Source organism: Triticum urartu, chromosome 2A (assembly GCF_056163025.1).
Source record: "Triticum urartu cultivar PI428250 chromosome 2A, HENAU_Tu73, whole genome shotgun sequence".
NCBI lineage: Eukaryota > Viridiplantae > Streptophyta > Magnoliopsida > Poales > Poaceae > Triticum > Triticum urartu.
Genome location: NC_141874.1, coordinates 631,281,531 through 631,297,802, shown reverse-complemented (window position 1 = coordinate 631,297,802; position 16,272 = coordinate 631,281,531). Strand labels below are relative to the sequence as shown.

Below are 16,272 nucleotides of genomic sequence, written 5' to 3'. Positions count from 1 at the left end.
GTTTGGTTTGGCCTACTAGATTGATCTTTCTTGCAATGGGAGCAGTGCTTAGCTTTGGGTTCAATCTTGCGGTGCTCGATCCCAGTGACAGTAGGGGAAACGACACATATTGTATTGTTGCCATCAAGGATAAAAAGATGGGGTTTATATGATATTGCATGAGTTTATCCCTCTACATCATGTCATCTTGCTTAAAGCGTTACTCCGTTCTTATGAACTTAATACTCTAGATGCATGCTAGATAGCGGTCGATGTGTGGAGTAATAGTAGTAGATGCAGGCAGGAGTCGGTCTACTTGTCACAGACGTGATGCCTATATACATGATCATACCTAGATATTCTCATAACTATGCTTAATTCTATCAATTGCTCGACAGTAATTTGTTCACCCACCGTAATACTTATGCTATCTTGAGAGAAGCCACTAGTGAAACCTATGGCCCCCGGGTCTATTTTCCATCATACAAGTTTCCAATCTATTTTATTTTGCAATCTTTACTCTCAATTTATATCATAAAAATACCAAAAATATTTATCGTATTATTATTATCTCTATCAGATCTCACTCTTGCAAGTGGCCGTGAAGGGATTGACAACCCCTTTATCGCGTTGGTTGTGAGGTTCTTATTTGTTTGTGTAGGTACGAGGTGACTCGCACGTGGTCTCCTACTGGATTGATACATTGGTTCTCAAAAACCGAGGGAAATACTTACGCTGCTTTGCTGCATCACCCTTTCCTCTTCAAGAGAAAACCAACGGATGCTCAAGAGGTAGCAATCACCAATATGGTTCCCTATGAATGAAGAGATCAATATTATGACCATGGAAACTGCAATCGACAAACTACAGTTGTAACCATACCTTGTTGAAGGGATCAAGACAACGATCGACAAACTATAGTTGTAACCATATCTGCACCAACGATCGTTTGATAGCACAAGGACGATGAGAAAGGTTCTTCAACAACAACGTCTTCATGAAGGGAAGGACACTCAAGTGCCGCCATCATCGTATCCAACTACAAAGGCCAAGTTCTAAGTTTTCACCCTGAAGAACAAGTCCAAGCATATTCGAGCAATGCCTTTAACAAGGTAATGACGCAAAAACATCGCCATTGCCAGGTAAAAACCATCTTGATTCAAACGTTGGTTTTCTCCACATAGCTCCAGACTGGGTACTCAAGAAGCACCACCAAATTGAATTCAAGTGCGTTTTCACCATCAATTTTCCACGACCCCAGCAGCTACATGTGCTAGGCCGGAAAACCCAACACCACCGTTGCACACCCATACCTCTATATTAAGCCACCGCTGCATCTTGCCGAAGTGAGAGCCGCCAGAACTCACACAGGATCCTTCCGACCGCATCCCACAACCACGTTTGTACTAGCTACCAATAGTAACCACCGATTCTGGGTAGAGGATCCTTCACCTTGGTGTCCACCGCAACCCGCAAATTGAAGGTTGGCCGGTGCCACCACGGAATTCCAGCAGGAACCCTGTAGTAGCCGCCAGCAGCGGATCCTTCGGCTAGGCCAAGGCAGATTGAACTCCGTAGGCGGCACATGCCTGACTAGGTTGAATCCAACGCCTGCGTAGCCGCCGATATGAGCCAGCCTCACACGTCGGCAGAAACACGGTCACCCGACATGCAATTCCACGTGTGGGGGAGGGTCATGGGCTGATGGCTGAAACACAACCCACGAGTAGACCCTTTAACTTACTGACGCCTACTACTATTACAACACTTCGGGAGCGATTCTATGCTTGCCTCTCTAGGTATTAAGTTCATGATAAACAGAGTAATGCATGAAGTATGATGAAATAATATAGATAAAATAAAATCAAGCAATATGATTAAACCTTGTCGTTTTACCCTTATAGTAGCAACAATACAAATACATGCCTTGCTACCCCTCCTGTCACAGAGTGAGGACACCGCAAGATTGAACCTACTACAAAGCACCTCTCCCACTGAAGATAAATCAATCTAGTTGGCCAAACCAAACAAATATATTAGAGAGAAATACAAAACTATAACAATCACACATAATAAAGTTCAGAAAACACTCAATTACTTTTAATGAATAATCTGATCATAAACCCACAATTCATCGGATCCCAGCAAGCGCACCACAAAAGAAGATTACATCGAATAGAACACCGAGGAGAACATTCTATTGAAGATCAAAGAGAGATAGAGAGACCCACCTAGCCAGTCAATATGGACCCATAGGTCATGTGGGAACTACTCACACATCATTGGAGGTGCGACAAGGTTGATGTAGAAGCCCTCCGTGATCGACTCCCCCTCCGGCAGAGTACCGACGAAGGCCTCCAGATGGGATCGCGGAAGATCAGAGACTAGCGGCAGTGGAATAATTGTTTTAGGTCTCGCTCTGGGGTTTTGGAATATTTGGGAAATTATATCGCTAGAACTAGGTCAGACGGAGCCATGAGGGTTCCACAAGACATCAGGGTGCGCCTCCCCCAGGGCGTGCCCTATTGTCTTGCCATCTACTCGTAGGTCTTCTAGTCTTCCCCTGAAGCTTCTAGGGTCCCTCCTGGTCCAGCAAAAATCGTCAAAAGGTTTCGTTGTGTTTGGACTCCATTTGGTAGGGATTGTCTGTAAAACCAAAAACAAGCAGAAAACAACAACGTGCACTTGGCACTAGGTTAATGGGTTAGTTCCCAAAAATGATATAAAATTGCATATAAAGCACAAGATTGAGAATATAATAGCATGAAACAATCAAAAATTATAGATACGTCAGAGATGCATGAGTGCCCCAGGTTCTTTGTGGTTTCCCATTTCATGGGATTTGAGTGTGGGGATCAGGCACCATCCCCAGTCCACTTTGAAATCAACGGGTGCCCCAACGGTCCTCCAGCCCGATATAACAAGACATGAAGGGGCTGGGTCGTCGCATCTCATTCACCTTAGGCCTACCGTCAGACACCAATCTGCGAAGCAGCAATTTCTAAGGAACCCCTTATGGTACGACACGTCAGGGCTGCACCGTCTTAGGCGAGCCCAGTAGATGGAATCAAACCCAAGGACTTGAATCAGCGCAGATCTCAGCAAAGGGCTCTGAACCCCTGGAGCCTCTCTCTGTTCGGCCTCCAGCAACGAAAATGACATCCCATGAGACCTCATGGCGGGTAGGTGATAACCCACAAGTATAGGGGATCAATTGTAGCCTCTTTCGATAAGTAAGAGTGTCGAACCCAACAAAGAGCTAAAGGTAGAACAAATATTCCCTCAAGTTCTATCGACCACCGATACAACTCTACGCACGCTTAACGTTCGCTTTACCTAGAACAAGTATGAAACTAGAAGTACTTTGTAGGTGTAACGGGATAGTTTTGCAAGAATATAAAGAGCACGTAAATAAAAACTAGGGGCTGTTTTAGGTAAAGAAGCAATAAAGTTAGTATAGCGAGTGTGGAAAAGTGGTGGTAGGAGTTGCAAAATTGTCCCTAAGCAATTGACTACTTTACTAGACCGATAGCAAGTTTTATGTGGGAGAGGCCACTGCTAGCATGTCATCCCTGACTTGGAATTCTATGCACTTATGATTGGAACTATTAGCAAGCATCCGCAACTACTAACGTTCATTGAGGTAAAACCCAACCATAGCATTAAGATATATTGGTCCCCCTTCAATCCCGTATGCATCAATTTCTATGCTATGTTGAAGCTTCTGTCACTCTTGCCCTCCAATACATAGTCCTATCAACATACAACTAACCCTATGGTGTGATCCACGCGTGCGCTCATATGATGGGCACCAAAGGACAACAATGTAACCACAAAAAATTAAACCAATCATAGCAATCAACCAATTACCGATAGGACAACGAAAATCTACTCAGATATCATAGGATGTTAACACATCATTGGATAATAATATGAAGCATAAAGCACCATGTTCAAGTAAAGGGTACAGCGGGCTGTGGGAGAGTGGACCGCTGTAGATAGATGGGGGAAGGTGATGAAGATGTTGGTGAAGATGAGGGAGGTGTTGGTGTAGATCGCTGTCACACGATGATGGCCCCGGCGGCGTTCCGGCGCCACCAGGAGAGAGGGGGAGAGGGCCCCCTTCTTCTTCTTCTTCTTCTTCTTCTTCTTCTTCTTCTTCTTCTTCTTCTTCTTCTTCTTCTTCTTCTTCTTCTTCTTCTTCCTTGACCTTGTCCCTAGATGGGAGAAGGGTTTCCCCTCTGGTCCATGGCCTCCATGGCGGCGGAGGGACGAGAGCCCCTCCGAGATTGGATCTGTCTCTCTGTCTCTATCTGTTTCTGCGTTTCAGATTCTGGCCTTTCACCGTTTCTTATATTCCCGGAGATCCGTAACTCCGATTGGGCTGAAATTTTAACACGATTTCTATCCGGATATTGGCTTTCTTGCGGAAAAAGAAGGGCACCAACCGCCTTACGGGATGCCCACGAGGGCCCAGGGCGCGCCCCTGCCTCATGGCCCCTTCGGGCATCGTCTCGCGTTGATTCTTCTTCCCAAAAATCACATATATTCCAAAAAAAATCCCCGTTAGTTTTTATCCCGTTTGAACTCCGTTTGATATGGATTTTCTGCGAAACAAAAAACATGCAACAAACAGGAACTGGCACTGGGCACTGGATCAATATGTTAGTCCCAAAAATAGTATAAAAAGTTGTCAAAAGTATATGAAAGTTGTAGAATATTGGCATGGAACAATCAAAAATTATAGATACGATGGAGATGTGTCAGTAGGCCTGTGGGATCCTTCTAGGCGGAGCTCCCAGGGAACAGTGCTGATGACCAGCAAGAAGACGAGGAGCCTGCGTGGGTTATCGAAGACCAACCAACTCCAAATCCAGATACGCTTGGGGCTACTTTTGGTGTAATACACGAGGGGTGGCTTCTCAGAGGGGAGACCGACAGCAGGCTTGCCACGGGGGTTAGGAGGCCCACCAGGGATCTAGCAACATGAAGTAGCCCAGAGGATCAAATATGCAACTAGAGGCCATCTTGGTCCCCAAGTCAATATGACAGCGGCCAGATTGGATCTACCGCATTTAAAACCCTAGCCCCCATCACCTATATAAGGTGGGGGCTAAGGGGCTCCCATTACCATCTACATTCGTAGAACCATACTCTTGGTAGACTCATACTTCATCCCTAATTGTAACCCTCGCACGAGGTATCCCACCATGAATACAAACACAAAGTAGGACGTAGGGTATTACTCCTTCCTGGAGGCCCAAAGTTAGGTAAACTCTTCATGTGCCCTCCGATCTGGTACTTCTGGCCATGTTCGCTACCATACCGAGGGTACCGACGGGTTTATGCATTGTCAATGTATGGCCGTCGGTCTCTTGACTTGTCCTCATGGTTTGGGTTGTTAATGTGTTTTAGGTGTTGCACTTTGTCTTTTGTTGAGAGATTGTCGTCAAGGGTCCCGTTGCGTTGTACACATGTTGGAGATTGTGGTTGTTCTGTGTTGGTAGTGTTTGTTGGGCTGCATGTGCGGTTGTGGAGATTCATACTTTGTGAGCAGTTTGGTCATTGTCTGATTATCGATGTTTGTTCGTTTTTCCCTAAATTAACTGGATAATTCTCTTCTTCTTAATTAACCGACGATGCAAATCTTTTATATTCATTTTGAAAAAAATCATGTGAACCAAACACTAATGTTCACAAACTTACGTTTATGAGTTCTTTGTTTCATGCATACATTCCTATTTTCTTCTTGCATTTTTCTATTTCCGTGTTTTATGAACGCCGCATTGAAAAGAAGTCGTAAATCAGAGATGCCCTAGAAAGCCAAATGCTCCGATAAACAAGTGCAGTCAACTTGTAGAGATGGTAACTTTTTCCCAAAGGAGTTGGAGATAGTACTCCCTCCATTTTTATTACTTCGCATATTAGCTTTGACCTAAACATTCACAACAAAATATATATATGGTATGAAAACATATTGAATGATGATTACAATGGCATTGACTTGGTATTGTGGATGTTAAATATTTTTTTATAAACTTGATCAATGTTTAGATAGTTTGACTCGAAACAAAACTAATATGGGAAGTACATAAAAACGGAAGGAGTAACACTATTATCTTAACTGAGTATATTTCGAATTCAAAAAGGAAATTAACAGAGTATACTTTTCCTCAAGATGTGTGCTAAGTATAAAATTACATTACTGTCAGTCAGGTCCTGCCCCCCACCGTCTAGAACCTGCAACGAATCCATCTCATGGTCAACTGCAATAAACACCGATGCATCGGCCGTAGCACTGTCACAGTAAACTAATCTGCGAGAGCTAACCATGGGCTAGCAGCAGTACTTCCGATCGATGTGCTTACCACGTTGTATAGTACTAGTATGAACAGCCACTCCGCAAATCACCTCTCGCAGGTTTGACCCCAAGACTGCTCCACGATCCGAAATTTCGGCGATGCCTCCAAGCATTTTTAAATGCATGCTTCAAGTCTTGTTCACCTGGTGATCGAAAACAAGTATTGTTGGCTCGGTCATGATGTTTGCAAGCTTTGGCGTCCTGATGCCGGTGCTGGGGGGATGACGGTTCTTATGTGTGGCCAAAACGCCCTCCTCGATCTGTCCCGTGAGACGTATCGGCGCCGCCCCCGCCGGATCACCGGCCTATTGTTGCCGCTGGAAGCAGGAGGCGCCGTCGACGTGCCGTTGACGCGTCGAGCGACCAGAGGAGCTGGTGGGCCGTCTGTAGAAGATTTGCAAAGGTGGTGGTCAGTCGATCAATGGCGATGTGTTTTAGATGGGGCATGGATATAGCTTGGACATAAAAGAAACAGAAATTGTACTTAGTAAAAACAATTTAAGAACATAGTAACATTAGAAATCGGCTCACAGTCATAGCCGCATATGTAAATGAAGAAGCGGAAGAAAACAAGAACGTAGAAGGCGGTGAGAAGAGAACCGATCGAGGCCACGCACCTTCTTCACGCGCAATGCTCCGCCGGCGGCGGCGGAACCGCTTGAGCACGCCACCCAGCGCCACGTCTAGCGCGTCTTCCATGCCGTCGCCGAGCCCGTCGGACGACGAACCGTACACCAGCCTGGGGATCATCTCCACGACGCGCTCCCGCATCCGCCGGACCCGCTGCTCGCTGAACCCCCGCAGAACGTCCAGCACGCTTACGTTGCCCACACGCAGCGCCTGCCGGTCCATGAACACCGACCACTCCCTCTCCTTCCCCCGCTCGCCAACCGGCAGGAACCACCGGTACTGGTCGTACGCCGTCCGCCGCCAGAACAGCACCGGCACGGCCCCGGCCACCATGCAGTCGAACAGGGACCGCCGCGTGTAGCTGTCCCCGCGCGGCTGCAGGCAGAACCTGGAATCGAGGAACAGCTTCATCACCGTCGTGGCATTGTCGTTGCACTTGGTGCCGCTGCAGTCCACGGAGCGGCAGTGCGCTCTCCCGGCGTCCTCGCACTCCTCCAACAGCACATCCCTGAAGTCGTCCTTGAACCCGGACCGCTGCGCGCCGGCGAACCCGAAGAGGTTGGTGCGGTTGAGAGACAGCACGTGCCGCTGCCACGCGCGCACGTCGGCGGCGGCGCGCGGGTGGAAGCCAGTCGGGTACGGGACGCCGACGTCCAGGGGATCAAGCCGGTCGGCCTCGATGACGAGGCGGGTGACGTTGGCCATCCCGGGCCTGATCACGAAGTTGGTGCCCCACCCGTCGTCGTAGTACCGACGGAAGTCCCACGTGATGCGCCCCAGCGTGATGAAGTGATCCCACCCGCCGGATTTCTTGAAGGACGTCTGGTTCGTGAGCCACTCGAGGAGCCGTGTGCCGGCGCGGTCACGGTCGGCGACGGTGGCGTTGAGGCCCCACAGGTGGCTGCCGACGTCGAGGCCGGCGTAGAACGGCACGTAGAACGCGTCCGCGAGCGACGGGTCGATGGTGCGGCACCGGTGGGAGAGGAGGCGGCGGTGGATGGTGACCTCCAGAGGGAACTGGTCGGTGTTGTACCAGCTGGGCATCGACGCGTTGGGCACGATGGCGGAGAAGCCCGGCACCGTGGCGGCCGGCCGGCCCAAGCCGCCGTTGGTCAGATACGGGCAGAACGAGTACCACGGACAGAGGCGCTCGCAGTGCGTGACCAGGTCATGGTTGAACTCCAGCGGGAGGTCGTAGACGTAGATGATCCCGGCCTCGCACGCGCCGGGCTCAACCTCGCCGTTAGCCCAGGTGCGGTTGCAGCGTACCGGGGGCGGGAGGAACCGCGTGGTCGGGAATCTGTGGAGGTTCTTGAAGAGCATGAGCTGGACCGCTAGGAAAGCGACGGCCAGCACGGCGATTCGCAGCAGCGCCGACGCCGCGGACGGCGTGGCTGTATTGGCCGGCGATCCCGGCGGCGAGGGGGACGTTGGTGACTCCGGCATTGGGAGCACGCCAAGGAAGTGGGAGGGGGCACTGGTGCATGCGAGAGCTGGACTGTAACTAGGAGATCCAAGGTATCGGCTCTAACCTGAGGAAGACGCAAAAAAGGGGTAGGATTGGTGGAGCGGTGGAGGCAGGAATAGGTGCTGCGTAGCAGTGGATCCAAAGCAACGTATCTGACCAGGCTATGCAAATGGTACGAAGAAGGAAGAGACAGAATGAGGAAGCCGGCAAGAGGCTTTTGGCGATCCATTATAGTAGGAGCATTTCGTACCACAAAGCCTTGCTTGTACATATATATTTTGATTCTTTCTTTAGAAGAAAGGACTACTAGTACTTCTCTTCATCGCGTACGATCCGGGACTACCACGCCATCGGCTACATCAATCGTCCGGACATGCACATCACGCTGCACCCGGACGTATCCGTGAGATCCAGGACCAGTGGAAGATGTGCAGCGTCGATGCTCACACGTGCAGGGCGTATCACGCCATCGACTCCATGACGCTCAGTAGGTTGCATCGTTTTGGGGTATTTGCAAAGGACGTGACTAACAAACAGTCGACTGTACGCTAAGGATCAGATTCACACGATCCACACGATCGTAAACCTGGTCTTTTGTTTCATTACCGAACGATTGCCCCCTGCCAGCATGCGATGCCATTTCCAGCGCAGGTTTGCATGCATACGGTTGCTCTCACCAGTACTAGTTATAAACAGGACAATATTGCTGACGTCAGCCAAGATTCCTCTCAAATTCTGATTTCAAAATGTTTTGTAGCTCAGACCGTTGATCCGATTGAAAAATTGTTTTCACGTAAAAAAATTGTCACGACGAGATCTTCGAAACTAGATCCCATGTTGGTATGTTTCAATGATTTTTTTTGTCAAAAGTTACCATGCATATGCATAAGCTACATAAGTTATCAATCTATTCACACCGGACTTATCAGGCATCAAATTAAACTGGAAGTTTTCGGCAACGTTTCAATGACTTCTATAGGTCGAATGTTATCACTTGATTCTGTAAAGAGTTACCCATATTGTTCATATGTTTTTTTACTGGCAACATTACATCGGTTGTTTGAACTATCATGGACAATTATCAATTCGAATACTAGATATTACCGCAACCACCCACGTAACAACATCACTACTGTAGTGTTTTTGCTACTACCTAGCAAGCTGGGTAACCTGCGTCATGCCATGGCGATAATTTAGCATAATCAATCTGTTAACTATGTAACATTCTTCCTAAACCTAGAGATATGATCACATATGCATGTCACCACAAAATCACAAGGGTAGAGTTAAGCATGCTGACATACTATAAGTTATCAGGCCGAAGCAGTGTGAGTTATGAGGCCAAAGCAGTATGAATTATGAGGTAGAACCAATTTAACTTACCATGCTGGAAAAAAGAATGAGTTGAACAAGCTAAGAGAGTGTGAGTTAAACATTCTGGCACTATATAAGTTATCAAGTTGCATAAAGCTCTCTCATGTTGAATGTAAAAATAAAGTGTTGAAAGAAGATCAAATTAAACTGTACACACGGTATAATTTATCAGGCTAAAACAATATGAATTATCAGGTAGTATACCATGCCGAAAAACATGGATTCAATTAACCAAGCTAACAAAAAAATGGTTGTTATCATGCTGAAATACTTGAAGTTATCAGGCTCTAGTTGCCTATGTCATCAAGATGAAGTAAAACATGAGTGTTGAAAGCGGTCCGAGTTAAACATTGTAACACATCACAAGTTATCACGCTGACATTTTGTATTTATCAGGCTCAAGTTACATAAGTTATTTGGTTGAGGTAAAATTATAAGTGTTGAAAGCGGTTAGAGTTATACATGCTGACACAATGTAATTTATCAAGCTAAATCAATATGAATTATCAGGTGGAAACAAAATTGGAGTTGCCACACTAAAAAACAAAACGAGTTAAATAGGGAAATAAAAGTGATTGTTATCATGACACCCTAGGAGTAATCAAGTGGAAGTAAAAACATGAGTGTTGAAAAGTAGTTCAAGTTAATCATTCGTACACATCGCAACTTATCAGGCTGACATATTATAACTATCAGCCTCAAGTTACATAAGTTATCAGATTGAAAGTAAAAAAAATTAAGTGTTGAAAGCGGAACAAGTTAAATTGCTACACACAGTATAATATATCAGGCCAAAAACGTATGAATTATCAGGCTAAAAGTATGAATTATCAGGTAGAAATTGTTTAGGGTACCATTCTGAAAAAAATGAATTAACCAAGCTAACAAAATTGGTTGTTATCATGCCCACATACTTGAACTTATCAGGGTGATACGGAGTATATTATAAGTTATCATGCTCAAGCTGCATAAGTCATCAAGATGAAGTAAAAAAATATGATTGCTGAAAAAAGCAGTCCGGGTTAACCATTCTGACACATCACGACCTATCATGCTGACATATTATAATTTATCAGCATCAAGTTGCATAAGTTATTAGGTTGAACGTAAAGTTAAAGTGTTCGAAGCAGATCAAGTTAAACTACTACACATGGTATAATTATCAGGCCAAAAACCTATAAATTATCAGGTAGAAACAATTGAATTACCATGCTGAAAAATAAAATGAGTTAAAACATGCTATCAAAGTGAGTGTTATTATGCTGACACAGTAGAAAGCTACCAGACTAACATCGAATAAGTTATCGGGCTCAAGCTGAGTTGAAACAAATTCGAGTTAAAAATATGAATTGTCAAGATAAACAGTTTAGATGCCATGTTGAAAAAAGAGCCAAACAGGCTAACACATTACAAACAAAATCATACAGATTTCGCTAAGCAAAGTGATGCGAAGTTCAATACATGTTGAGTGCTATCACGCTGGCACACTGGAAGCCACCAGGCTAAACATAGTATAAGTTAACAGGCTAAAACATTACCACAAAATCAGGCAACAAAGAACAACACAGCTGGTCCAGAAAGAAACCTCATATAATCATTTTCCCCAACCTCACTCCATACCCCTAATTTCCAATAACACAAAACAAAAGTATCATACGACAACAGGGAATATAAATATAAATGGTGTTTGTTAATCATAATCAGTGGAGGTCGTAAATCCTACACTTTTAATGGATCATGGACACTTGTACATGGTCCATCTTGCAAAAAAACACTACCAAACAGTGGGATGCCTCTTCTTCCTAAACAAACTAAACAAAACAATGATCACAACCAAGTTATTGCGTCGTGTCGTCAATTTCCAATTTATACAGTTTGTCGAGTAAGTCAAGGCGGTTGTCAAAGGAACAACCCCCCTATTTTTTTGTTGAAACGATTTGAGCTTTTGGCACAGCCACATCCATGTGAGGTGAAAAAATCAGCAAAGGAGAAGTGATTGCCAAGTAGTCATGCTCACTTCATCATTTCAGGAAGCATTTGTGGTGCATAAAATGCCCTTGCAGAAAGGATCAAGTCTCACTGGTGACAAAAACCTGAGAGAGAGGTCAAGGATGGAGACGTGGGTGTTGAGCATGCTGCTGATGCCCTCCTTCAGAGAACAGCTTCTCCTCCGCCCACCACTACTACGCCTAAAAATGGAGCACCACCCACACACGCAATTGTAGCATGAATTATCAGGTAGAAACAATTAAATTACCATGTTGAAAAAAAGGCTAACAAAATGTGAGTTGTCGTGCAGACACACTATAAGTTATCACTTACATACTATAAGTTATTAGGCCCAAGTAACATAAGTTATCGGGTTGAAGTAAAATAAAAGTGTTGAAAGCGGTTCGAGTTGAACCTGTTGAAACAGTATAATTTACCAGGCTGTATGGATTATCAAGTAGAAGCAATTTAAGTTACCATACTAAAAATAGAATGAGTTAAACATGCTAAGAAAGTGAATGTTATCATGCTGACATGCTAAAAAATATTATCAGGATCAAGTTGCATAAGTTATCAGGTTGAAAGTGGTTCGAATCAAACATGCTGACATGTTATAACTTATCAGGCTAAATCAGTATGGATTATGAGGTAGAAACAACGTTTAAGTCACCATATTAAACACAGAATGAGTTAAACAGGTCAACAAAGCGAATATCCCCATACTGACACACTAAAAGTTATCAGGCTGACATAGCATAGGTTATCTGGCTCAAGTTGTATAAGCTATCAAGTTGAAGTAAAATATGAGTGTTGAAGCAGTCGAGTTAAACATGCTGACACACCATAAGTTATCAGGCCGAAGCAATATAACTTATCAAGAAAAACAGTTTGAGCTACCATGTCGTAAATAAATGAGTTAAACAGGCTAACATAACATGAGTTATACACTCACCACCGCTGGTCCCTTGCGCTTCTTTTCTGATTCATCCATGTTTGCAACAGCCATCAATTTCCTTTGTTTGGCCATTGGGATCTGGAAATGCACGGTACATGATTGTGATCTAGTCGAAATTGATGTATGTGCCAATGAAAGAGAAATAGAGTGACTCATCATATTATATGAGAGTTACCAAAAAAATGTTTGTACAACTACAAAGAAATAGTTAAACAAATCAGATTGTGAAGCAAGCTTGCTTCATCTTCATGTCTTTCAGAACCTAGTGCATTGGGCATGCACTGAGCCACACAAAAAAATCTACACCTAAGAAACATTATTTTCGCAAACACACATGATCTTCAACACTGCTAAAAAATATATCATAGCACACAAGATGCCCCGTTGACCGTGGTCACTGCTAAACCATGTTGATAAACACACCGGTGCCATGGTGGAAACTATAAACCTAAAACAAGATGGTAACTATTTTTGTGTGTCGCTACACTATCAAATACCAAGCACTGGATACATCATACACACTAATCCCACAAAATAAATCACTTTCTTCAAAGGACCGGGTTTCTCTTCTTCCTCAACAAACTAAGGAAAATAGGAAGACACAGTGGATGACAAGCAAGCTATTGCAACATATGGTGGACATCACTATAACTGATTAAAATTTTCTGTTTGTGTATGTCGCTGATTAGCTCAAAGGCATGTATGAAACATCCTCTATTTTCTGATGTAACAGACTGAGGCTTCAACAGTCACAACCACACAACGTGAAGCAACAAAGAAAGTGATAATTGGGTAGTCATGAACACTGGTCATTTCAACAAGCATGTTCAGTGCACATATGTTCTTGCAAAAAAAGATGGATTGAGACTCACTAGTGACCAACATCAATGAGAGGTCGAGGAAGGGGTCATAGAGAGCAGCTATTCGATGTCATTTCTGCCCATCATCCCCGCGCCTGACAATGGAGAGCCGCACACGCACACACGGCTCCCTGTTGATACTCGTGCTTCACCGCAACACCTCCCCCACGCTGAAGAATTGAGACGAACACCACACACGCACCTGAGAGGCTCGCCTGGGAGCAGCAGGTCGGGGAGGAAGCGGGCGACGATAGAGGCGTTGTGGATGTACGAGTCGGGCTTCGTTGAAGGGCGCGCCGGAGGTTCGAGGAGAAGGTGCCTCCGCCGTGGGTGTTGAGGGCTGTGGGAATGGTAAATCCCGATGACTACATGCACCACCTGACCGTGCAGAAAAACATCGCCCCTATCGATGTCCCATGGGTTCGCTCATGCCGTTGAAGAACGGGAGGCACTACAGCTTCTGATGGCTGCTCCATCATCACCACCACCCGACCATGGTGAGGTCAACCTCCTCCATTTCCTTCATGGTGTGGATGGAAGATCTTGGGGAGCTGGAGAAGGTGGATTCGTCGCGGGAAGGAAGTGGATCTAGCATGGGGGAAGGGGAGACTGGTGGGGAGAAGGGAGAGATATGGTGGGGAAAGGGATAGATGCGGTGGAGAAGGTGGCCGCAGGATGCGGATCCGACGGTGCGCGAGGTGTTCGGACCTGTCGCAGATTTCTAGTCGGCAGGAATTTAGCTTTGTCGATTTGCAAATGTGGCCGAGTTGTGTCCCGTTGAGTGAATACAAGCAAAAAAAACCATGTTTTGGACATAGTTTTGTAGTCTGCAGGGCATCACTGAGCAGTTTCATACGTGATGTTTGGTTGACAATTAGTCTGGGTTATGGTTGTTCATGTGCAAAACATGACGTTTGATTATGCATGGTCTATGTTGTAGTCATGTCCTCACTAATGGTGATTTTACCACACATTACACTACATGTGCAGTACCAAATAAACATTGTTTGAGTCCTATCTAGTAAACAAATGGTGGTTCATTTCTAACTACTAAAATTACATTCCGGTGTGGCGTGTGACTTGGCGAACGCGGAGCAGCGGACGGCGTTGTGCCACTCGTATCACACATGTTGCCTCGCTGCCGGTTCCTCCTCGGACACGTCGAGCCTTGAGCCCTAGGGGCCGCCGCCACCGCTGCCTCCGAGGTAGTGGAGGATGCGACCTAGCGCCTTGGTGATCAAGGCCGCGGATCGCCCTTGACGAATTGCCCGCTGCGGTTGCTGCAACGCAAGCCCATCAATACGGGCATAGTGGTTGTGCTCCGTCTCCTCCTCCACGGGCGCCCGATCTGAACGACGTTGTTTCGTGGCGGGACGATGGCTCCTTCTTGACACTGCGTCTGATCTGGACGCCACCGAGATTGCGCACGGGAGGGGGGAGCTCCTCCTTCACCCCCCGGAGAGGGGACACCTGCTCTCGCTTCATGGGATAGCGCGGCAGCTCCTCCTTGACCACCGCAAACGGGAGCAGGCCCATCTATCATGAGCTCCATCTGGTGGATGAATTCCTCGTCCGTCAGAGCGGCCTCCGCGAGGAGGCGCGACTGCTGCTCCTACAGCGACGCCTGGTCCTCCTCGTCGCCGGAGGAGATGATGATCTCCTCTAGGGCTAGAGCAAAAGCTCATAGCTCGTGAGCTTAATGAGCGTTCGATAGTTCGGCTCGTTAACTTCCTTATCGAAGGAGCCGCCGCCATGGATGCCGAGTGTCAGTATTAAAACTAATGGATCTCAGGTAGGGGGTCCCGAGCTGTGGATCTAGGGATGATGGTGAACAGGAGACAAATGGGCATGATATTTTAGCCAGGTTCGGGCCCTCTCGAAGAGGTAAAATCGTACGCCCTGCTTGATTATATCGATGATGGAGTATCGAGTATAGGTTGATCTACCTCAAGATCGTATGTTATGTCCTAAACCCTAAGGCTAGTGACTGTGCTTGTGTCTCCATGGACTAAACCCACAGTTTATATAGGCATCGGGGATATCTAGGGTTACACATGGTCGGTTACCAACTAGGGATGTACACGACGACAACTGAAGTAGTCCTTGAAGTTCACGCCAAGTCTTCGGCAGTGTCCGTCTTGATCATGTTTGAGTTCGAGGCTTCTGGAGTCCTTCCTTGCGAGATCGGCGGGCCATAAGCTCGGCCCATGGACCGTGGGCCAACTAGGTTGTAACCCCTTAGTCCAGGACACCGTCAGTAGCCCCTGAACTTGTCTTCGAAGCCAGGGATAGGAATCTTCCTCGGACTAATGTCTTTGACTTGGAGTCTTTGGCTTGACAGGCGAGTTCCTCTTATTAGTCTCAACTCAGCCTCCAGGCTCGTAACATATCTTCGGTCCCCACTCATCGGGAGGATGCCGTCCTCCCAGCCCGAGTACTTTCCTGGTGACCTAGTCGTGACTCCCACCATGTGTGGTCCTTTTATTTAAAATAATCCTTTCTTGATCGTTGAGCCACCTTGGGAACTGGCCGCTTTATGGCTAGGTGTCGAAGTGTCGCCCCTCGCTTTATTTAACGGGTATTTAACCCAAAGCTACGGTGAAAAACGCATCCCAGCTTTCTCCCTCCTCGACCAAGCACGAAATCTTCCCTCAGA

The 16,272-nt window shown here is 46.3% G+C and overlaps 1 protein-coding gene across 2 annotated transcripts; it reads right to left on the bottom strand.

Moving 5' to 3' along the window:
- Positions 1-6,099: 6,099 nt before the first annotated feature.
- LOC125539157 (xyloglucan galactosyltransferase XLT2) lies at positions 6,100-14,256 on the bottom strand. Of its 2 annotated transcripts, none has more exons than XM_048702527.2 (4): positions 13,629-14,256; positions 12,754-12,834; positions 6,958-12,001; positions 6,100-6,724 (listed from the first exon to the last, which is right to left on the bottom strand). In XM_048702527.2, the coding sequence occupies exons 3-4, from the start codon at positions 8,414-8,416 to the stop codon at positions 6,516-6,518; spliced, it is 1,668 nt and encodes a 555-aa protein (XP_048558484.1). In that variant the 5' UTR covers positions 8,417-12,001; positions 12,754-12,834; positions 13,629-14,256; the 3' UTR covers positions 6,100-6,515. The 2 variants fall into 2 exon arrangements, with proteins under 2 accessions (XP_048558484.1, XP_048558485.1); XM_048702528.2 differs by having other exon boundaries at positions 13,819-14,256.
- Between the last annotated feature and the right edge of the window lie 2,016 nt (positions 14,257-16,272).